General features: G+C 44.9%; 1 protein-coding gene across 3 annotated transcripts in view; it reads left to right on the forward strand.

Annotated features, from left to right (window-relative positions):
- Nucleotides 1-23,320, forward strand: part of nsun6 (NOP2/Sun RNA methyltransferase 6) — a 45,639-nt gene extending 22,319 nt beyond the window's left edge. For all 3 annotated transcript variants that reach the window (XM_078234691.1, XM_078234704.1, XM_078234697.1), the window contains 6 exons: nucleotides 265-346; nucleotides 1,634-1,753; nucleotides 10,091-10,235; nucleotides 11,245-11,393; nucleotides 13,559-13,684; nucleotides 20,781-23,320. In XM_078234691.1, the coding sequence (XP_078090817.1) occupies nucleotides 265-346; nucleotides 1,634-1,753; nucleotides 10,091-10,235; nucleotides 11,245-11,393; nucleotides 13,559-13,684; nucleotides 20,781-21,002 (844 nt within the window). In that variant the 3' untranslated portion in view covers nucleotides 21,003-23,320. The remainder of the gene's footprint in view (nucleotides 1-264; nucleotides 347-1,633; nucleotides 1,754-10,090; nucleotides 10,236-11,244; nucleotides 11,394-13,558; nucleotides 13,685-20,780) is intronic.
- Nucleotides 23,321-23,543: the final 223 nt, after the last annotated feature.

Below are 23,543 nucleotides of genomic sequence, written 5' to 3' on the forward strand. Positions count from 1 at the left end.
CAGGTTTCATTTCATTTCAAATTGCAGCTTTTTACAAATAAATTGTTTCTGAAGCAAGGATAAGTTTGTCACAGATTATGAAGCACATTATTTTAAGACCGATATATCATGAACCTTGTATTCTTGTTCCTAATAAAGATACAATATCATTCACATTTTGGCACCTAAAATAATTCTATTAAAATCCTTAGGAATAGAATTGTGACGGGCATACGTGTGTACAATATTTTTCACATTTTGTATTTGCTCTGTATTCACTTTCAGGGGTGTGGGAATCAGGATGACAGAGCCAGTTTACATCAGCCCATCATTTGACAATCTCTTATCTAATTTTGTGTTTTTACAGGCAAGTCTGAACTCTGATATGTCTTTAAATTAGAGATGCAACATCGGTTCAGCCTTTTTCATGTAGTCATTGTCTGCCTTTCCACTCTTGTTGAGTGCGATTATAAATCATTCACTTTTTATTCCATTCTGATACTAAATTCTGTTCTGACAGCTCTGTACATCCTGCGTGGCCTTCACAAAGATTTAGCTTGCAGCAATACAGGTAGAAAATGCTGGAAATACTCAGCAGGTTAGCAGTATCTCTGGAGGGAGAAACAGAGTTAGGATTTTATGGATTGTTGTTGTCCCCACGCCAAAGTTTCAGGTGGAAGCCCCTCTGAGGCGTTGGGCAGGGAAGGAAATAACAGCTGCCCTGTGGCCTGAACTGAAGTTGCAGCTACCCAGTACAGCAAAGCCACTGGGAGTAGTGTCGCTGCTGGTGCTGCAGAGAGGGCTTGAGGAGGCATTCAGCGCTGGATTGTGACTTAATTGGTCTTGCTGGGGTCATGTTGATTAGCCCTGGCAATGGGAGGGAGTCGGACTCAGCAGTTTGAGGGACCACGGGGAGAAGGGAACCTGGTGAAGAGGAATGGAGGAGTGGGGGGAGACATCTGATGTGCGTAAGGACTACACCACCACACACACACCTGCACTTCCAGTTGCTCTGGGTATATGGCGTGGGCCACTCTCACTGCTCCTTAAATCCTGGTGGTGGCAGTTTGAGGCTCTGAAGTAGGCATTATTTACCTACATCAGGGTCGAAGGTGGCCCACTGGTATCCCAGCCTAATGGTGTTATCGCTAGACTATTCATTCAGAAGCTCAGCTAATGTTTTAGGGCGGCACGGTGGCACAGTGGTTAGCACTGCTGCCTCACAGCTCCAGGGACCTTGGTTTGATTCCTGGCTTGGGTCACTGTCTGTGTGGAGTCTGCACATTCTCTCTGTGTCTGCGTGGGTTTCCTCCGGGTGCTCCAGTTCCTCCCACAGTCCAAAGATATGCAGGTTAGGTGCATTGGCTAAATTGCCCCTTAGTGTTCTGGGATGCGTAGGTTGGCGGGATTGGTGGGGTGAATATGTAGGGGTTACGGGGATAGGGCCTGGGTGGAATTGTCGTCGGTGCAGACTCGATGGACCGAATGGCCTCCTTCTGCACTGTAGGGATTCTATGATTCAATTCTAGGAAAATAGTATGCGGCATTGTTTAAGCGTTTAACTTTGGAGAAATACAGGAAGCTTTTACTTAGAATGCCACAAAGATATAAAATTAATCGTGCAGAGTGATCATATACTTTTCTTAATGTTCAGAACTTGCCATCTGTGGTAGTGAGTCACGTGTTGGATCCCAAACCTGGAGAGAGAATCTTGGATATTTGTGCTGCTCCTGGTGGGAAGACTACTCATATTGCAGCATTAATGAATGATAAGGTGGGACTAAAACATTGAAAATAATCTGCTTTGTGGAAATAAAAAGGACTGTTTTGACCTAAATAATAGACATATTCTTATCATGAAAAATGGAAGAATGCTTGTTTTTGCCAACAGAACAGCAATGTGTGTAATAGCATTTTTCAAAGCTGAACACTTTAACAGTTGTAATAGTGAGCAACAATGTAGCTTAAAGTAGTGAAGTCCGATCTGGCAGTCAGCAGCTAAGCTTAGTGTGTATATTTATCCTTCAGCGCATGGATACAAAGCCAATCAAATGGCCATTCGGTCAGCAATGGCAGTGCAAAGAACAAAGAGCAGTACAGCACAGGAACAGGCCCTTCGGCCCTCCAAGCCTGCAACGATCATGATACTTGCCTAAACTAAAACCGTATGCACTTACGGAGTCCGTATCCTTTCATTCCCATTCCTATTCATGTATTCGTCTAGATGTCCCTTAAATACCGCTATCGTTGGAGAAGATCCTGAGGGACAGGATATATGAGCATTTAGAGAGGTTTAGTATGCTCAAGAATACTCAGCATGGCTTTGTCAAGGGCAGATCGTGCCTTACGAGCCTGGTGGAGTTCTTCGAAAATGTGACTAAACACATTGATGAAGGGAAGGCGGTAGATGTGGTTTATATGGATTTTAGCAAGGCGTTCGATAAGGTCCCCCATGCAAGGCTTCTGGAAAAAGTGAGAGGGCATGGGATCCAAGGGGCTGCTGCCCGGTGGATCCAGAACTGGCTTGCCCAAAGGAGGCAGAGAGTGGGTATAGATGGGTCTTTTTCTAAATGGAGGTCGGTCACCAGTGGTGTGCCCCAGGGATCTGTTCTGGGACCCTTGCTGTTTGTCATTTTCATAAATGACCTGGATGAGGAAGCAGAGGGATGGGTTGGTAAGTTTGCCAACGACACGAAGGTTGGTGGGGTTGTGGATAGTCTGGAGGGATGTCAGAAGTTACAGAGGGATATAGATAGGATGCAAGACTGGGCGGACAAGTGGCAGATGGACTTCAACCCAGATAAATGCGTCGTGGTCCATTTTGGTAGGTCAAATGGGATGAAGGAGTACAATATAAAGCGAAAGACTCTTAGTACTGTAGAGGATCAGAAGGACCTTGGGGTCCGGGTCCATAGGACTCTGAAATCGGCCCCGCAAGTGGAGGAGGTGGTTAAGAGGGCGTATGGTGTGCTGGCCTTTATCAATCGAGGGATTGAGTTTAGGAGTCCGGGGATAATGATGCAGCTATATAAGACCCTCGTCAGACCCCACTTGGAGTACTGTGCTCAGTTCTGGTCGCCTCACTATAGGAAGGATGTGGAAAAGATTGAAAGGGTGCAGAGGAGATTTACAAGGATGTTGCCTGGATTGAGTGGCATGCCTTATGAGGATAGGCTGAGGGAGCTCGGTCTTTTCTCCTTGGAGAGACGAAGGATGAGAGGAGACCTAATAGAGGTGTATAAGATGTTGAGAGGCATAGATCGGGTGGACTCTCAGAGGCTTTTTCCCAGGGTGGAAATGTCTGCTACGAGAGGACACAGGTTTAAGGTGCTGGGGGGTAGGTACAGGGGAGATGTTAGGGCTAAGTTTTTCACACAGAGGGTGGTGGGCGAGTGGAATCGGCTGCCATCAGTGGTGGTGGAGGCGAACTCAATAGGGTCTTTTAAGAGACTCCTGGATGAGTACAGGGAGCTTAATTGGATGGAGGGTTATAGATAGGTCAAGAAGGTAGGGATGTGTTCGGCACAACTTGTGGACTGAAGGGCCTGTTTGTGCTGTAGTTTTTCTATGTTCCTGCTCCCACTACCTCCCCGGGCAGCGCGCTCCAGACATTCACCACCCTCTGTGAAAAAGAAAATTGTCTTGCACATCTACTCTAAACTTTTCCCCACGCACCTTAAACCTATGTCTCATAGTACTTGACTTTTCTACTCTAGGCAAGAGCATCTGACTATCCACTCTGTCCATGCCACTCATAATCTTGTAACCCTCTATCAGGTCACCCCACAATCTCCGCCGTTCCAGTGAGAACAAACCGAGTTTATCCAACCTCTCCTCATAGCTAATACCCTCCAAACCAGGCAACTTCCCGGTGAGGGAGATCAGCCAAGATCTAAGCAAAGGCTTTGGATTTGCAGAGCAGATCAACAGAGGTGTGATTTTCGTTTCAATTAAATGATCAATTTTAGTAGACTGCAAATCAAAGTGGGAGAGGCTGGAGACTGCAGTACTGGTGGCTGTATTAGAAACTGTGCTCTCCCCACAGCACAAAGTGACTGGAGGGATTGAGCGGGATGAGGGTTTTGTATAAGCAAATAGAGTTGGAGATGTGTGGGGAAAGAGCCCTGTCACTGTAAATTATGGAGTTCTTGGGGCCACATGCGATGGCAGTCAAGGGACATGGTACGTGAGAGTGGTGTTGATGTGGGATATGAGGTTAAGAGAGGAGAATCAAACACGGAAATCAGATTGCTGTGGTTGAAAAGTCGGTTAGAGATGGAAATTGGGTTATTCAGTCACCTGATCCATCACTAAGATACCTATTTCCAACTCTGTAACATCATCTGTCTCTACCCTACACCAGCTCATCTGCTGCTGAAACATTTATCCATGCCTTTGTTATCGCTAGACGCCTCAGTGCTTAATAGGATGGAGGGTTATAGATAGGTCAAGAAGGTAGGGATGTGTTCGGCACAACTTGTGGACTGAAGGGCCTGTTTGTGCTGTAGTTTTTCTATGTTCTATGTTCCTGCTCCCACTACCTCCCCGGGCAGCGCGCTCCAGACATTCACCACCCTCTGTGAAAAAGAAAATTGTCTTGCACATCTACTCTAAACTTTTCCCCACGCACCTTAAACCTATGTCTCATAGTACTTGACTTTTCTACTCTAGGCAAGAGCATCTGACTATCCACTCTGTCCATGCCACCCATAATCTTGTAACCCTCTATCAGGTCACCCTACCTTTCACCTTCTGTAAACTTGTGCTCATCCAAAACACTACTGCCAGCATCCTAACTTGCTGCAAATTCCATTCGCCCATCACCCATGTGTTTTATAATCTACATTGAAACATTACTGGATTGGGATTTTAAACAAAGAAATATAGAAACTAGAAGCAGGAGTGGGCCATTCGGCCCTTCGAGCCTGCTCCGCCATTCATTTTGATCATGGCTGATTGGCAAATTCAATATCCCGATCCCCCCCTTCTCCCCATATTCCTTGAGCCCCTCGAGCTATATCTAATTTCTTCTTGAAATCAGACAACGTTTTGGTCTCAACTACTTGCTGTGGTAGTGAATTCCACACATTCACCACCCTCTGGGTGAAGAAATTTCTCCTCAACGCAGTTCTAAAAGGTTTACCCCTTATGCTCAAACTATGACCCCTTAGTTCTGGACTTCCCAACCATTGGGAACATTCTTTTTGAATCTACCCTATTTAACTCTGTTAGAATTTTATAAGTTTCTATGAGATCCCCTCTCACTCTTCTAAACTCCAGTGAATATAATCCTAACTGATTTAGTCTCAACCTGCCATCCCAAGAATCAGCCTGGTAAATCTTCACTGTACTCCCTCTTTAGCAAAGACATCCTTCCTCAGACAAGGACACCAAAACTGCACACACTGCTCCAGATGTGGCCTCACTAACGCCCTATACAATTGCAACAAAGCATCCCTATCCCGATACTCAAATCCTCTCGCTATGAAGGCCGCCATACCATTTGCCTTCTTTACTGTCTTCTGTACCTGCGCGCTAACTTTCAGCGACTGATGCATGAGGACACCAAGGTCTCGCTGAGTATCCACCTCTCTCAATTTGTACCCATTAACTTCTGATTCCTATTTTTAAATCCCGTCATGGCTTCACCCCTTCCTTTCTCTGTAACTTGCTCCTATTCCACAATCCTCTGAGAACTCTGCGCTCCACTAATTTTCTAGCTTTTGTGAATTCTTGAGTTATGTTTCTCCACAATTGGCAGCTACTATTTGCAGATAATACAAAATTGGGTGGGAGGGTGAGCTGTGAGGAGGATGCAGAGATGTTTCAGCGTGATTTAGACAGGCTGAATATGTGGGCATATGCATGGCAGATGCAGTGTAATATGGATAAATGTGAGGTTATCCACTTTGGTAGCAATAATAAGGAGACAGATTATTACTTGAATGGATGTAAATCTATTTTGATTTGATTTAGTTTATTCTTGTCACATGTATTAACACAGTAAGGAGTCTAACAACACCAGGGTAAAGTCCAACAGGTTTATTTGGTAGCAAACGTCACTAGCTTTCAGAGCGCTGCTCCTTCGTCAGATGGAGTGGAAATCTGCTCTCAAACAGGGCACAGAGACACAAAATCAAGTTACAGAATACTGATTAGAATGCGAATCTCTACAACCAACCAGGTCTTAAAGATACAGGCAATGTGAGTGGAGGGAGCATTAAGCACAGGTTAAAGAGATGTGTATTGTCTCCAGACAGGACAGCCAGTGAGATTCTGCAAGTCCGGGAGGCAAGCTGTGGGGGTTACTGATAGTGTGACATAAACGCAACATCCCGGTTTAGGCCGTCCTCATGTGTGCGGAACTTGGCTATCAGTTTCTGCTCAGCGACTCTGCGCTGTCGTGTGTCGTGAAGGCCGCCTTGGAGAACGCTTACCCGAAGATCAGAGGCTGAATGCCCATGACCTTATTTCAACAATACTGAAGCTCTGTACAATCGACTGTGTCTTAATTTATGGTACAATTTGTGGGACAATTGAGATACAATTTGTGGTACAGTGGTACAACCACTGTGTCTGTCTTAATTTTTGAGGAGTATTTGATGTTGCAAAGGCAAATTATAAGTGAGTTTAGAAGTGTTGTACAGTAGCAGTAAGGCCAAGTACTCTTATTTGCTGAGCGTATTGAGCTTATTCATATGTCTTGCTTATGTGTACTGCTTTAACTGATCTATAACTTTGGGTCCCTCTACTGGTGTTTCGATGTATTGGATCCTTTTTATATAAAAGTAAATCAGAACAACTTTGGAAGGATCATTATGGGCTTATCATTAACTTGTCAGTATTAAGAAAAATAACAACACAAGTTAAACTCTTCTACATGAAACTGCCGTCATCTTGCCTGGCAAAATACTTATACACCACAATTGTTTGCTGCCATTTAGAATGTTATCAGTTGTTAGCAATTGTGGAAAAGCTTGAAGTTGTAAATTTTAACTTTTAGTTTTGGTACATGGGTCATCAGATAAAATGTCCCATCTTTTTAATTTACAAAGAATTTTTTCTCACTAAACAATTCAAGTCTAGCATTAAAATTCCAATGCCACTTTGATACCAGAAGAGAATGATGACAGTCGTTGGAAAACTTCGAACGTCAACTGCCTCCATTTCTGCACTGATTTTGCCTCACTTCATTTGATTTGATTTATTATTGTCATGTATTAGTATACAGTGAAAAGTATTGTTTCTTGCGCGCTATACAGACAAAACATACCATACATAGAGAAGGAAAGGAGAGGGTGCAGAATGTAGTGTTACAGTCATAGCTAGGGTATAGAGAAAGATCAACTTAATGTGAGTTAGGTCCATTCAAAAGTCTGATGGCAGCAGGGAAGAAGCTGTTCTTGAGTCAGTTGGTATGTGACCTCAGACTTCTGTATCTTTTTCCCGATGGAAGAAGGTGGAAGAGTGTATGTCCGGGGTGCCTCGGGGTCCTTAATTATGCTGGCTGCTTTGCCGAGGCAGCGGGAAGTGTAGACAGTGTCAAAGGATGGGAGGCTGGTTTGAGTGATGGACTGGGCTTCATTCACGACCCTTTATAGTTTATTGCAGTCTTGGACAGGGCAGGGTCCATATCAAGCTGTGATACAACCAGAAAGAATGCTTTCTATGGTGCATCTGTAGAAGTTGGTGAGAGTTGTAGCGGACATGCCAAATTTCCTTAGTCTCCTGAAAAAGTAGAGGCATTGGTGGGCTTTCTTAACTATAGTGTCGGCATGGGGGGACCAGGACAGGTTGTTGATGATCTGGACACCTAAAAACTTGAAGCTCTCGACCCTTTCTACTTCGTCCCCGTTGATGTAGACAGGGGCATGTTCTCCTCTACGCTTCCTGAAGTCGATGACAATCTCCTTCATTTTATTGACATTGAGGGAGAGATTATTGTCGTCGCACCAGTTCACCAGATTCTCTATTTCATTCCTGTACTCCGTCTCGTCATTGTTTGAGATCCGACCCACAACAGTGGTGTCATCAGCAAACTTGAAAATCGAATTGGAGGGGAATTTGGCTGCACAGTCAGGTGTATAAGGAGTACAGCAAGGGGCTGAGGACACAGGCTTGCAGAGTACCAGTGTTGAGAATGATCATGGAGGAGGTGTTGTTGTCTATCCTTACTGACTGCAGTCTGTGGGTTAGGAAGTCTAGGATTTAGTCGCAGAGGGAGAAGCCGAGCCCCAGGCCATGAAGTTTGGAGATGAGTCTTGTGGGAATAATTGTGTTAAAGGCTGAGTTGTCGTCAATGAATAGGAGTCAGACATAGGTGTCTTTGTTATCCAGGCGTTCCAGGGTTGGGTGCAGGGCCAGGGAGATGGCGTCTGCTGTGGACCGGTTGCGGTGATAGGCAAATTGTAGTGGATCCAGGCAGTCTGGGAGGCAGGAATTGATTTGTGCCATGGCTAACCTTTCGAAGCGCTTCAAAATGATGGATGTCAGAGCTACCGGATGGTAGTCATTTAGGCATGCTGCCTGGCTTTTCTTTGGTACCAGGATGATGGTCGTCTCTTTGAAGAAGGTAGGGACCTCAGATTGGTGTAAAGAGAGGTTAAAGATGTCTGCGAATACCCCTGCCAGCTGGTCTGCGCAGGATCTGAGTGCTTGTCCGGGTACCCCATCTCGGACAGTTGCTTTCCGTGGGTTGACTTTTGAGAAGGCTGCTCTGACATTGACAATGGTGACCTCAGGTACAGTTTCGTCTTAGGCTTCCGGGATGGAGGGTGTGCTCTCACTCACCTCTTGCTCGAAACAGGCATGGAATGCATTGACCTCATCGGGGAGGGGTGCTTTGGAGCCGGCGATTTTACCTGACTTCATCTTGTTGCCTGTCTGCCTGGCAGACCTTGCCATAGTCAGCAGGAGTCCGTGTGGCTAGCCTGGGATTCTAGCTTGGTCTGGTACTGTCCTTTTGCATCTTTGATGGATCTCCATAGTTGATATCTGGCTTTTTTGTATAGGTCAAAATCGCCTAACTTGAATGCCTCAGACTTGGACTTCAGCAGGCAGTGGATATCCCTGTTCATCCACAGTTTCCAGTTGGTAAACACACGGATTTGCTTCTTTGGCACACAATCTTCTACACATTTGCTAATGAAGTCAGTTACTGTAGTGGTGTACTCGTTCAGGCTGGTCGCAGAGTTTTTAAATACTGACCAGTCTACTGACTCTAAGCAGCCCCGCAGGAGGTCATCGAATTCCTCAGACCAACATGGCATGACTTTCTTTGATGGATTCTCCCGCTTCAGTTTTTGCTTGTAAGCCGGGAGCAGGAGCACAATCTTGTGGTCTGATTTGCCAAAGTGTGGGTGGGCGATAGAACGGTAGGAATGTTTGATATTTGTGTAACAGTGGTCTAGGATGTTTGGGCCTCTGGTGGAACAGGAGACGTGTTGGTGATATTTTGGTCGAACGCTCTTGAGCTTGGCCTGATTGAAGTCCCCGGCCATGATGAACAAGGCCTCGGGATGTTTTGTTTCAAGGCTATTTGTGGTGGTGTATATTTTGTCCGGTGCAGTCTTCACGTCTGCTTGGGGTGGGATGTAAACTGCCATCGGGATGACAGAGGTGAACTCCCGCGGAAGATAGTAGAGGTGGTATTTTAGCGTCCGGTATTCTAGGTCCAGGGAGCAGAAACTCGCCAGTCTAGGCACCACGAGGTGTTGATTAGAAGGCAGACCACCTCTCCTAGACTTTCCTGAGGCCACTGTGTGGTGCTTTCGGTGGATTGAGAAACCTGATTGTAGGACACAATCCGGTAAAGCAGGGGTGAGCCATGTCTCTATGAAACAGAGCACACAGCAGTCCCTCAGTTCTCTTTGGAAAATTAGTTTGGCTTTAAGTTCCTCTAGCTTGTTTTAAATTTAAGTTGTTTTAAACCTTGTTTTAAATTTTAAATTTAAAACTAGCCTTTTAGTATGTTGCCCTGCCTAAAATATAGGAAAAAGAGGAATCGGGTAGATCCATGATGAGGACAACTTGCCTTTCTGTTTACATTTTTGACAATGGTGAACAAAAACGCTTATTTAAAAACCTCATTTAAAATGTACTTTCTCCACAGGGGGAAGTGATAGCAATGGATAAGATTGCAAATAAGGTGAAGAAGATAAAGCAAAATGCTGAGAACTGGCAGCTGAAGTGTATAAAAGTGTTTTGTTATGATGGAACTAAAGCCCTGGCAAAGGAAAGCATTTCGGATGGGCAAGGTATGAATGAAAGCAAGAGCTGAATAGCATTAGACAGCATGGACAGGTTGAGATTGTGCGTGTATATAAAAATATACTCCAATGTACTTTTAAGAATTTTAAAAAATTCATTTGTGGGACACGGGCGTCGCTGGCTGGCCAGCATTTATTGCCCATCCCTAGTTTCCCTTAGAAGATGGTGGTGAGCTGCCTTCTTGAATCGCTGCAGTCCATGTTCTGTGGGTTGACCCACAACGCGTTAGGGAGGGAATTCCAGGGTTTTGACCCAGCGACCGTGAAGGAACGGCGATATATTTCCAAGTCAGGATGGTGAGTGGCTTGGAGGGAAACTTGCAGGTGGTGGTGTCCCCATTTATCTGCTAACCTTGTCCTTCTGGATGGAAGTGGTCGTGGGTTTGGAAGGTGCTGTCTAAGGATCTTTGGTGAATTGCTGCAGAGCATCTTGTGGATAGTACACACTGCTGTTACTCAACGTCGGTGGTGGAGGGATTGAATGTTTGTAGATGTGGTGCCAATCAAGCCGGCTGCTTTGTCCTGGATGGTTTCAAGCTTTTTGAGTGTTGTTGGAGCTGTACCCATCCAGGTAAATGGGGAGTATTCCATCACACTCCTGACTTGTGACAAAATGTGACAAAACTGTATTCTCTAATATTCAGTGAAAGCCTAAGTGCTTGCCAGCATTTAGTTTTGCACCTTTAATATTTAAAACTAGACTATTAGTATGTTGCCCTGTCTAAAATATAGGAAAAGGAGGAAGATTTGATGGTGAGAACGAACATATCGTAGTTCTTTTTTTCAATTTTGATTTTGTCATAGCCTAAGACAAAAGGGCATTTCTTAACTCAGAAAGATACTTTGAAAACTGTCACCAAAAGAAAATCCGTTTTCATTTGTCGTGTTTCTTATGCAATGCTTAAACTCAACTTGGATCATATTTACTTTTTAAATTTAGGACTTTCGCAATTATGTTTGGTTCAAGCAACGTGGTAATTATTCCTGATTTCTACAGCAGGACCCCCATTCCTACCGGAATCTTTTGATCGAGTGCTTCTGGATGCACCTTGCAGTGGGTTAGGTCAGAGACCAAATATGGCCTGTGATTGGAGCTTAAAAGAAATCACTTCTTATCCGCCGTTACAGCGAAAGTTGTTCAGAGTGGTAAGTTTTTCCTTTTATAGCCTCTGGTAAGTTTTCTAACTCTAACAAAATTAGGGAAGACTAATTTTATGTACTTTCTTGCAATTAAAGACTGAATTTTAAGTACTGTTCTGCAAACTTGAACATTTTTTGCTGTATTTTTGATTTGTATGTTCCTCTTGTACTAATTAGTAAACTCGGGTGTTGTCGGAAGTTGATGTATAGTTATTTTAAAAGTACAAGGGATACTGGACAAGTACATTTCACTGCAGCTTCTCTTGTAACCTGATTTGCGATCTATAACCCTATAATCTATATTTTGGAGTAAAATTCAGGGAAGCTGCTTGGAATCTAGCATGTGCTCCCTAATATCTCAGTGATGAAATGTACCTTCAGCTAGCGGTTGGGAATGGAGGAGGAATGGGCTGGTGCTTAGGGTGCAGATCCCCTATCACATGGTTGGTGGAGTGGTCTTCACCCAAGGTGTCCACCTGCCCTGAATTCACGACTGTACAGACCACTGTAACTCTCTCTGTTTTGCAAGATTCTCACGTTTCTCTTCTCTGTATTTGCTGTGCCATGATGTGGAGATGCCGGCGTTGGACTGGGGTGAACACAGTAAGAAGTCTCACAACACCAGGTTAAAGTCCAACAGGTTTATTTGGTAGCAAATACCATAAGCTTTTGGAGCGCTGCTCCTTCGTCAGATGGAGTGGAAATGTACTCTCAAACAGTGCACAGAATCACAGAAATCAAGTTACAGAATACTGATTAGAATGCGAATCCCTACAACCAGCCAGATCTTAAAGGTACAGACAATGTGGTGGAGGGAGCATTAAACACAAGTTAAAGAGATGTGTATTGTCTCCAGACAGGGGGGACAAGCGCGGGGGGGGGGGGGGGGGGGGGACAAGCGCGGGGGGGGGGGACACCAGGCAAGACTGTTCTCTTCCTGTGGGGGAGCACTTCAGCAGTCACGGGCATTCAGCCTTGGATCTTCAGGTAAGCATTCTCCAAGGCGGCCTTCACAACACACGACAGCGCAGAGTCGCTGAGCAGAAACTGATAGCCAAGTTCTGCACACATGAGGACGGCCTAAATCGGGATGTTGAGTTTATGTCACATTATCAGGAACCCCCACAGCTTGCCCCCTGGACTTGCAGAATCTCACTAGCTGCTCTGTCTGGAGACAATACACATCTCTTTAACCTGTGTTTAATGCTCCCTCCACCACATTGTCTGTACCTTTAAGACCTGGCTGGCTGTAGGGATTTGCATTCTAATTAGTATTCTGTAACTTGATTTCTGTGATTCTGTGCACTGTTTGAGAGCACATTTCCACTCCATCTGACGAAGGAGCAGCGCTCCGAAAGCTTATGGTATTTGCTACCAAATAAACCTGTTGGACTTTAACCTGGTGTTGTGAGACTTCTTACATTGCTGTGCCATTCAGACCTCTCTGGACTCATCTTTTGTTTCTATCCTCAATGCATTACTACCCCATTTGCCTTCCCCCCCCTTCAACCATTTTGCTATTTAATCACCTCTGCCCTTCTTCGTGCCATAGACTTCCCCCTGTTGCCTTTTCCCTCCCTCTCTATTTGCTTAAATGCTTTCCATCTGCAAGTTCAGGTGGAAGGTCATCAACACTGGGGCAGTGTTTTTTTTTCATTTATGGTAGGCAGTGTCAAGGGGGTGGGGCCTAGTGAGAGGCCAGTTGGTGGGGAGATGGGGGGCATGCAGCGCACTCTGCAGTTGTGATCGTTGGGGGGGGGGATATTTCTGGGCGGTGTGGGGCTCGCGATCAGCTGGAGGGGTGGGGACTGGGTCAAGGCCGGCTGCAGCAGCAGAGGCCTGACGGCTCTCTCAGCCAAGTCTCTCAGACTTGTCAGGCCTCTGCTGGGTTGCCATTGCACATGTGGACATTACTGACTGGGCCAAAGATACTGGCTGGAATTTTACCACCCTGCACACCGCGGAAATCGGAGCGGGTGAGGGACGGACCGTGGAAAGGTCCGTTGACCTCGGGCAGGATTTTACAGGTTCGGGACGAGTGAGGCTGTAAAATCCCATCCAGACGGAGTGTTTCCAGCATTTTCTGTTTTCAGTTAATATTTCCAGCACCTGCACTGTTTTGGTTTTATTTATATTTGTCTCTGGTTTTTCACTCTGAAATATTTTCTTAGGCAGTCAACTTATTGAAACCTGGAGGTGTTTTGGTGTATAGCACCTGTACAATAACACTGGCGGAAAATGAAGAACAAGTTGCCTGGGCACTCGATTCATTTCCTTGTTTACGCCTACAGCCACAGGTCAGTCTTACTCGGTGTGTGGTTAACTCAGTTAATGCAGCTTTTGAAATAATACTTTCACACAATTATGTTGTCATGTTTGTTACACAATACTTACATTTGACGCACATAATTCTTTTTAAAGTTAAGAATTATATTTGGTTCAGGCGACACCGATAAATTTCTGGTTTGTACGGCAGGGATGATATAGATTGTTTTCTCCAATAAAACAATTTGTGTCATTTTGTGCACTTTAAATTAGAATTTTTAAAAAGTTTGAAAAAATTACAAAATACAAGTTTAATATGTCAAATCAATTTCTGAAATGCGAAGCTGTTAAAAAAGATGTATCAACTTGTTGACCTCCCTGAAGACAATGCTTAGTGTAGCTTTCAGATGAAGCAGGGTCAAAGAGTACAGGACAACTGGAATGTAATTGAGTCCTCATTTTAAATGTAATTAAGTCCTCATTCTATCCAACTCCCCAATCTGCGACTGGTACTGTGATCTCTGGGGCTGCACATGTGCAATGGCAACCAGCAGAGGCCTGACAAGTCTGAGAGAGAGACTTGTCTGAGAGACCCGTCAGGCCTCTGCTGCTGCAGCCGGCCTTGACCCAGTCCCCACCCTTCCAGCTGATCGCGAGCCCCACACCGCCCAGAAATATCCCCCCCCCCCCAACCACGGATTTCAATAATTTATTCAGTCTCGCGCTGGATATCCGGTGTCGGTAGGATCACGAGAGGCAAGAAATCGGGCGTGAACCTGATTTCTCGGCTCTCATGCAATCTTACTGGCTCGCCCCGACCATCGGCCAGTGGGGTGCGATCGTAATATCACCCCCTTTGGGTCTGTTTTAAAACTAACATACTTCAGAATAAATCACAATCAGCTACTCCAACGTGTGTTCATTAACTTCTCAAATTCACTGGAGCAGGTTGCATGACCTCCTTCTGTAATGTATCATTCTAATTCTTTAGGTAACTAAAAGCTTGCTGAAAGAAGTAGTTTTGAAGGAGCCTCCTCAAGGAGGAGTGAGAATTAGAAAGGTGGATAAATTTAGGGTGTATGTTCCAAAGCATAGTGTCAAGACAGTCCAAGGTACGACGCTGGTCATGGAATGAGGGCTTCTAGGGTACTCAGAAGCAGAGTTACAGAAATGCATGGCTCTCAGGGTTTGTAAGAGGTTACAGAAAGAGGGAGGGATGAGACGTGGAGGAATTTGAATGTGAGGATGAGAATATTGAGGGGAGATTTAAACAAAAAAATATGACTTGCATGTATATAGCACCTTTCTTACTCCCAGAGCCATGAGCCCTGTTGAAGGTGAGTCTAGAATAACTGTCTTTCATATCAAGCCTGCCTTTGTCTGAACACTGATGAAAGATCATCCACTTGGGCGGCACGGTGGTACAGTTGTTAGCACTGCTGCCTCACAGCGCCAGGGACCCAGGTTCAATTCCCGGCTTGGATCACTGTCTGTGTGGAGTTTGAACATTCTCCCTGTGTCTGCGTGGGTTTCCTTCAGGTGCTCCGGTTTCCTCTCACAGTCCAAAAATGTGCGGGTTGTGTTGATTGGCCATGCTAAATTGCTGCTTTGTGTTAGGGGGCTGTCAGGGGGATTAGTAGGGTAAATATGTGGGGTTACAGGGATAGGGCTTGGGTGGGATTGTTGTCAGTGCAGGCTCGGTGGGCTGAATGGCCTCCCTCTGCAGTGTAGGTATTCTATGATTCTATGAAATGTTAACTCTGTTTTCCTCTCTCCACCGATGATACCTGATCTGAGTGTTTCCAGCATTTTCTGTTTTTATTCCTTTAACAAATATATGAACCAACATTTGTCCAAGCAGCAATTAATTTGTTTTGGATTGCAGTCTTTAATGGTGTCTCACCACTGACGTTAAGCTAACTGACCTGTAGTTGCTGGCTTTATCCCTCTTCACATTTTTTGAACAAGGGTGTAATATTTGCAATCTTCCCAGACTCTGGCACTCTCCCAGAGCTAAGGAGAAATGGAAGGTTGTGGCCAAAGCCTTTGCTATTTCCAGCCTCACCTCCCTCAGCAATTTTGGAAGTATCCCATCGGAACTCGGTGACTTTGAGCACTGCTCATCTTTAAAGTACCTCCTCTATTTTTATCCTGTCCAATTTCTCTAAACACCTTCCCCCTGCTGTGTCATTGGCGGCATCTTTGGTTTTAGTGAAGACAGATACAAAGTACTGATTAATTACTTCAGTCATGCTGTCTGCCTTCACACGATCTCCTATTTGGCCCCTAATCATCCTTACCCTTCCTATGAACACTGTTAGTATGTTTTTAAAGACTTTTATTTTGTTTTTTACATTATCTGATCATCTATTTTTGTTCACTCCTATTGCTCCTCTTGACTTGTTTCTCATTTCTTCTGTTCACCTGTGGATTTGGTCCTTCATTTATTCTAAACAGGAGGAAATTCCAGTTTATCCAACACTGGGGCCGGAACTTTACCTCCGCGCCCGCCACGGAAATCTCCATTGACCTCAGGCGGGAATTTCCGGTCTCGCCCAAGCGAGGCTGTAAAATCCCACTAAGGATGTCAGGCAAACAAGGGCTAGTTCAAGGATTGATCTTTAGGGCTCCCAAGGTAATGGTGTGAGGGTTGAATGAAAAGTAATTATTGCCGCTAATTTGGCAACTGAGAGGGAACCATGCTAGTGAGCTAGGTGTGAGAGAGGCATTGGAGAAGGTTGTTGCTGTTAGCCATGTGAAAGGTGACAGGGAGGAAGGGGGATAATGACACATGGTCCCAATACTGGGGAGTTGGGTGGAAAACAGTTCAAAGGAAGTGAGATGAAACAGTCAGGGGATGGGTTACCTGGACCAAATGAGCTCGGGAAGAAATAGTGGAGGCTGGAGTTATGGCGGAAGGGAAACTGAAGATATATAGTAGGGGCAGTGCTAATTTGATGGCGCTGTGAAGAAGATTGGCTTAGCGGACATGGGAAAGGAGGTGATGTAGCATTGGCATGTTAATGCATGGTTTCTAGATTCACAACAAACAAGTTCATGAGTTCCTTTCATTTGTTATTTGGCTCGTCTGTTGGGGTAATCCTCTTCCGTGCCTTTAACACTATCCTTTCCTGTTCTAATGCACTTCTGGCTTGTCTTGAGCACTCCACCCACTGTAAACTGGAGATCAGCCAAATCTTTGCTGGCCACATTCTTACATGCAAAAATTCCTGTTCACCCATCACCCCACCTGCACATTGGTCTGCGTGACTCTCAGTTAAGCACCATCACAATTTTATAATTCTTACTCTTGTTTTCAAATCCTCCCATAATCTGATCCCTTCCTATCTCTAAGATAAAGGCAAAATACTGAGGATTATGAAATAAAAACAGAAAATGCTGGAAAATCTCAGCAGGTCTGACAGCATCTGTGGAGAGTGAATAGAGCCAACGTTTCAAGTCTGGATGACCCTTTGTCAGGACAGATGCTGTCAGACATGCTGAGTCTCTCCAGCATTTTCTGTTTCTGTCCCTCCCTATCTCTACTCTCCCCCAGGCTCACAACTCTTTGAGATGTCTACATTTCTCTAATTCTGCCCTCTTATGCAGCCCTGATTTTAGTCAGTCCATCATTGGCTATTCTGACTTGAGCTTAAAGTTTTAAAGTTTATTTATTAGTATCACAAATAGACATACATTAACACTGCAATGAAGTTACTGTGAAAATCACCTAGTTGCCACACTCCGGTGCCTGTTCGGGTACACTGAGGGAGAATTTTCATGGCCAATGCACCTAACCAGCACGTCTTTCGGACTGTGGGAGGAAACCGGAGCACCCGGGAGGAAACCCACGCAGATACGGGGAGAACATGCAGACTCCGCACAGACAGTGGCCCAAGCTGGGAATTTAACCCAGGTCCCTGGCACCGTGAGTCAGCAGTGCTAACCACTGTGCCGCCGCGAGGACCTCAGCTTCCCTAGGGCATTCCGTCCCTAAATGTCTCCACCTCACTATCTCTCTTTACATCTTAAAGACACTCCTTAAAACCTACTTTTGTGACCCCCTTCTCTAATATCTCCTCATGTGATTTGATATCAAAAGTTTTGTTTGCTAGTGTTTCTCTGAAGCATTTTGGGCTGTTTCACTATGTTAAACATGCTATATAAATGCAAGTTGTGATAGTTAGAGTGAGCAGTCGAAGAGAGAAGGAGATGCATAAAGACATTAAAGAAGCCTTTGCTCTTCAGAATGATCCTAGTGTACAGGATGGTTTTGATGGAAGAATGTGAGGTCGGATAAAGCTTGAGACACTTAGGGGGAAAAATAGAACCAGAATTGCTTCTGTAGATTTCCATTCCTGGGAACAAATGAGTAAGAAGTTTAACAACACCAGGTTAAAGTCCAACAGGTTTATTTGGTAGCAAAAGCCACACAAGCTTTCGAGGCTCTGAGCCCCTTCTTCAGGTGAGTGGGAATTCTGTTCACAAACAGAACTTATAAGACACAGACTCAATTTACATGAATAATGGTTGGAATGCGAATACTTACAACTAATCCAGTCTTTAAGAAACAAAACAATGGGAGTGGAGAGAGCATCAAGACAGGCTAAAAAGATGTGTATTGTCTCCAGACAAGACAGCCAGTGAAACTCTGCAGGTCCACGCAACTGTGGGAGTTACAAATAGTGTGACATAAATTCTGATTCTAGGATCGCATGATAAAGACTCAGGAGGAAAAAAGCAGAAATATTTATGTGAAATAGTGTGACATAAACCCAATATCCCGGTTGAATGAACACCGCTCGACAATCACCAGGCAAGACTGTTCTCTTCCTGTTGGGGAGCACTTCAGCGGTCACGGGCATTCGGCCTCTGATATTCGGGTAAGCGTTCTCCAAGGCGGCCTTCGCGACACACGACAGCGCAGAGTCGCGGAGCAGAAACTGATAGCCAGGTTCCGCACACACAAGGACGGCCTCAACCGGGATATTGGGTTTATGTCACACTATTTCACATAAATATTTCTGCTTTTTTCCTCCTGAGTCTTTATCATGCGATCCTAGAATCAGAATTTATGTCACACTATTTGTAACTCCCACAGTTGCGTGGACCTGCAGAGTTTCACTGGCTGTCTTGTCTGGAGACAATACACATCTTTTTAGCCTGTCTTGATGCTCTCTCCACTCCCATTGTTTTGTTTCTTAAAGACTGGATTAGTTGTAAGTATTCGCATTCCAACCATTATTCATGTAAATTGAGTCTGTGTCTTATAAGTTCTGTTTGTGAACAGAATTCCCACTCACCTGAAGAAGGGGCTCAGAGCCTCGAAAGCTTGTGTGGCTTTTGCTACCAAATAAACCTGTTGGACTTTAACCTGGTGTTGTTAAACTTCTTACTGTGTTTACCCCAGTCCAACGCCGGCATCTCCACATCATAACAAATGAGTAGCGATTCTATCCACACAGCTTTTCTTGGTAGTGTGCCATTCCAAGCTCGGGAGGACACTCTGTCACCAGTAGCTGGAGAGAGATTGGCTTGATGTTGTCTGCTGACTTTTTCTCCTGCCTGCCAATTTTGAAATATCCTTTCCCTGGGCAGTCTGTTGAAATCAGAAAGTTGGTTGTTGTGCAATCACAAACATTTAGGGGGTGATTCTTGCAACTTGCTGTGCTGCTCGAGGAACGCAGCAAGCTGGGAGACATCAGCGGAGGCCGTTTAGCGGGCTCCCCGCTGGGTGCCAACAGCTCCATGCAGGAATTTGGAGCGGAGCTGATTTAAATATTAAAATCGACATCTAAATCTTATTAGCGGGCCCGGGACTGAAGTCTCTGGGCCGACTAGCCTCTTCTCCACCCCCTCTGGCCCCGCCAGGAGTGTTTCAGTCCAGGTAGATTTACAACAGCTCCCCACTAATGGGGAGCTGGCAGCCCGACCCAGCTGGAGTGGAGGGAGGCCACGGATGGCCCCCAGAAGGTCGGGTGTGAGGAGGGGGGGTGCCCCCTGGGCATTTCTGGCCTGGCAGTGCCAGCCTGGTCCCCTGGCACTGCCTGAGGGGCAAAGTGACAATGCCCAATGGGCACCTTGACATTGCTCACCCGGCATCGGGCAGTGCCAAGGGGTGGGGCCTGAGGGGGGCGTGGCCTAATGGAGAGGGAGATCAATGGGGGTGGGGTGGTCCTACTGCTACTCTGCATAGGGATCAGTGGCAGAGGGGGGTGAGGGGCTGGCCCGGAGACGTCCGGGAAGCTCACGATCGGTGGGGGGGTGGGAGTTCCCACGGCCAGTGAAGCGGGGTTGCTGTGCTGGCCAGCGATTGGGAGGCCGGCAGTGTGCGGCTAATGCGCGTGCACCGATCTCCACTCTGACAGATTGGCGCATGTGCAGTGGCCCACTCAGCGCTACGCTGCTGGCCTCTCCAGCAGGAATATGCCCCGTCCCCTGATTTTCAGCGCGAATCTCCCTGAGCCACTCTGTGATGCTCAGAGTGTGGGAGATTCATTTTGAAAATCATGCTTAAAAAAAAACCAGCGGGAATTACTCTCATTTTTACACAAATTTGACACTTAGAATTTTTGCCTTACTCTGTGTTGCTCTGAATTGGTACACTGCCTTGGGAAACCACAGAATGGTAGTTGTCAATTTTATTCATTTTAGATTTGTTCTTGGTCACTACCTAAATCCCCACAATTATCATTGCTCCATCATCCAGACGTGACTTTAACAGTCATGATTCAGAAAGCTAATATTGCTGTGTGTTGACTTACCTCAAGAAGGAATGTTTTTTTTGGTGGGGTAACAGGGTTAACTAATTCTCCATTCTGGGATTTTAGCGTTGGCCTGTATGTCAAGAACTCGCTACTGAAGGTTTTAGTTTGATAATGAATTTGTTTATCTCTTCTTACTGTTTAAATGGTGATTCACAATATCTGTAGCATTCATGTTTAGAACCTAATTTTGCAATAGTCACTTGATATTATTGAAATAAAAGAATATACATGAAGTTTGAAGTAAATGTAATTTCCTCAAAATGGTTAACTTCTTCACAAGTTCAACAACTGTCCTGCTTCAAAAGCACTCTGGATTTTTAAGGGTTAAATGCATGTTTTTAACATGCACCTTCTCCCATAGGAACCTCACCTAGGCGAAGAAGGAATGATGGGTGCTGGACTGTCACATGATCAGCGGAAATTGCTGCAAAGGTTTGATCCATCCAGGGTGACTAAAGAGGGTGGCAGTGTTTCTTCTTCAGATCTGAATAGCAGTCAGAGAGCACATTTAATCAAGTCTGCCAATAGGGACACAATAGGCTTCTTCATCGCTAAATTCGTGAAGGTGCAGGGTGTGTCATAATCCAAAACAAAACGTCAAATACCGGAAATTCAAAATAAAAACCAGAAGATTCTAGAAATAAAGAGCAGGTCAGTTAGCATCGGTAAGGAACAAAGATGGGTTATTGATGTTTCACCTGCGTATCCTTTAATTAATAGCTAGGTAGTTGGTATGCTGTTTGTAAACTGGTTAACACCTGAAGCTCAACTGTGAGCGCCAGCAGTTTATTGTTCCCATGACAGCAAGCCAAAGGCATTGTTGCCATGGTAGCAATAGATTTTGCCAGCTGTTCAATGAGATCATACACCATGTGCTGAAAAAGGTCATTAGGAGCTTTTGCATTTCATATAGAACCCGGATTGCAATATTTGGTCATATTTCTAATGTTTTGTATATGGAGACAGAAATGCAACATAAGCAACAGCTTCATGTGAAATGCCTTGTACTTAATGTCAAATTTTTGGCTTTCATTTTACATTTAAGCATAACTTATTTCAATTTTATAGTTTACAGAAAGTATTGGGAAACGTTTTTGTCCTTTTTACATTGTGTTATTATTGACAATTAAATCTTGTATTGTTTTATGTGAAACATTTCCTTAGTAAAGAAAACAGACTAAACTAGCCATGATTATATTTCCTTTTTAATTTTGTGCACTGTCTACAGTAAGCTTATTTATAATGCCCCTATTTTTGAGTCACAATTTTTATATCAACATTTTTAGACAATGATATTTTATCAACAATGATAAAACCTGGAGGTTAATATTTGCTGTCATACAATAGGGCCAGGTCTTCAGCCACTGATTAGCACTGCACGTGTTTCTTAGATCTGCCTGTCATTTGGGTTTTAACACTCAATTGGAAATCTATTATGTTTGAAGTTGTCCAATTTTGAATAATAATTTGCCTAGCTTGTGTGGTTTGGCCTCGAAAACCTAGCTCTTGCACCAACTGATTTTACAGCTGACAGATTGTGGCCACTTTGTAACAACTGATTTATTATTTTCCTTGAGCCTACTACATATGACTCTTGCTTCCTCACACAGTGACCTCTTGCTTGCTTTTCATATCCCTGCAAGTGATAGAACAAAGCAGAATGATGAGACAGAGTACAAGAATGAGATAGAGAATCTGGTGAACTGGTGCGGCAAAAATAATCTCTCCCTCAATGTCAACAAAATGAAGGAGATTGTCATTGACTTCAGGAAGCATAGTGGAGGACATGCCCCTGTCAACATCAATGGGGACGAAGTAGAAATGGTCAAGAGCTTCAAGTTTTTAGGTGTCCAGATCACCAACAACCTGTTCTGGTCCCCCCATGCCAACACTATAGTTAAGAAAGCCCACCAATGCCTCTACTTTCTTAGAAGACTAAAGAAATTTGGCATGTCAGCTACGATCAGCCATGATCTTACTGAATGGCGGAGCAGGCTTGAGGGGCTAGGTGGCCTACTCCTGCTCCTATTTCTTATGTTCTTATGACTCTCACCAACTTTTACAGATACACCATAGAAAGCATTCTTTCTGGTTGTACAACAGCTTGGTAAGGCTCCTGCTCTGTCCAAGACCGCAAGAAACTACAAAAGGTCGTGAATGTAGCCCAATCCATCATGCAAACCAGCCTCCCATCCATTGACTCGGTCGACACTTTCATAGAATCATAGAATCTTACAGTGCAGAAAGAGGCCATCCGGCCATCGAGTCTGCACCAACCACAATCCCACCCAGACCCTATCGCCATATCCCTACATATTTACCTACTAATTCCTCTAACCGATGCATCCTGGGACACTCACAGTCAATTTAGCATGACCAATCAACCTAGCCCGCACATCTTTGGACTGTGGGTGGAAACCGGAGCACCTGGAGGAAACCCACGCAGACATGGGGAGAATGTGCAAACTCCACACAGACAGTGACTTAAGCCGGGATTCGAACCCAGGTCCCCGGAGCTGTGAAGCAGCAGTGCTAACCACTATGCTACCGTGCCGCCCACTGCCTCGGCAAAGCAGCCAGCATAATTAAGGACCCCACACACCCCGGACATTCTCTCTTCTACCTTCTTCCGTCGGTAAAAAGATACAAAAGTCTGAGGTCACGTACCAACCGACTCAAGAACAGCTTCTTCCCTGCTGCTGTCAGACTTTTGAATGGACCTACCTTGCATTAAGTTGATCTTTTTCTACACCCTAGCTATGACTGTAACATTACATTCTGCTCTCTCTCCTTTCCTTCCCTATGAACGATATGCTTTGTCTGTGGTAGCGCGCAAGAAACGATACTTTTCACAGTATGTTAATACATGTGACAATAATAAATCAAATCAAATCAAAAGCCTGCTGTGGGTAGGAGCATTTTATTCATCGTACCAGTTACAGAAGAGATTCTACAAATTGCCATGAGCAATGACACGGAAGATCTGCCAGTAATATGTCTCGTTAAGATTTCCACTTCCTGCATTCACTAACCATGAACAGAATCTTGTGGCCTCCCCTGTGGCAGGGCATTTAATCAGGTGAGAGGGTGGCTGGTGGGGACACTGCCATCTTCCACCTTGATT

This window comes from Mustelus asterias, chromosome 2, assembly GCF_964213995.1.
Source record: "Mustelus asterias chromosome 2, sMusAst1.hap1.1, whole genome shotgun sequence".
NCBI lineage: Eukaryota > Metazoa > Chordata > Chondrichthyes > Carcharhiniformes > Triakidae > Mustelus > Mustelus asterias.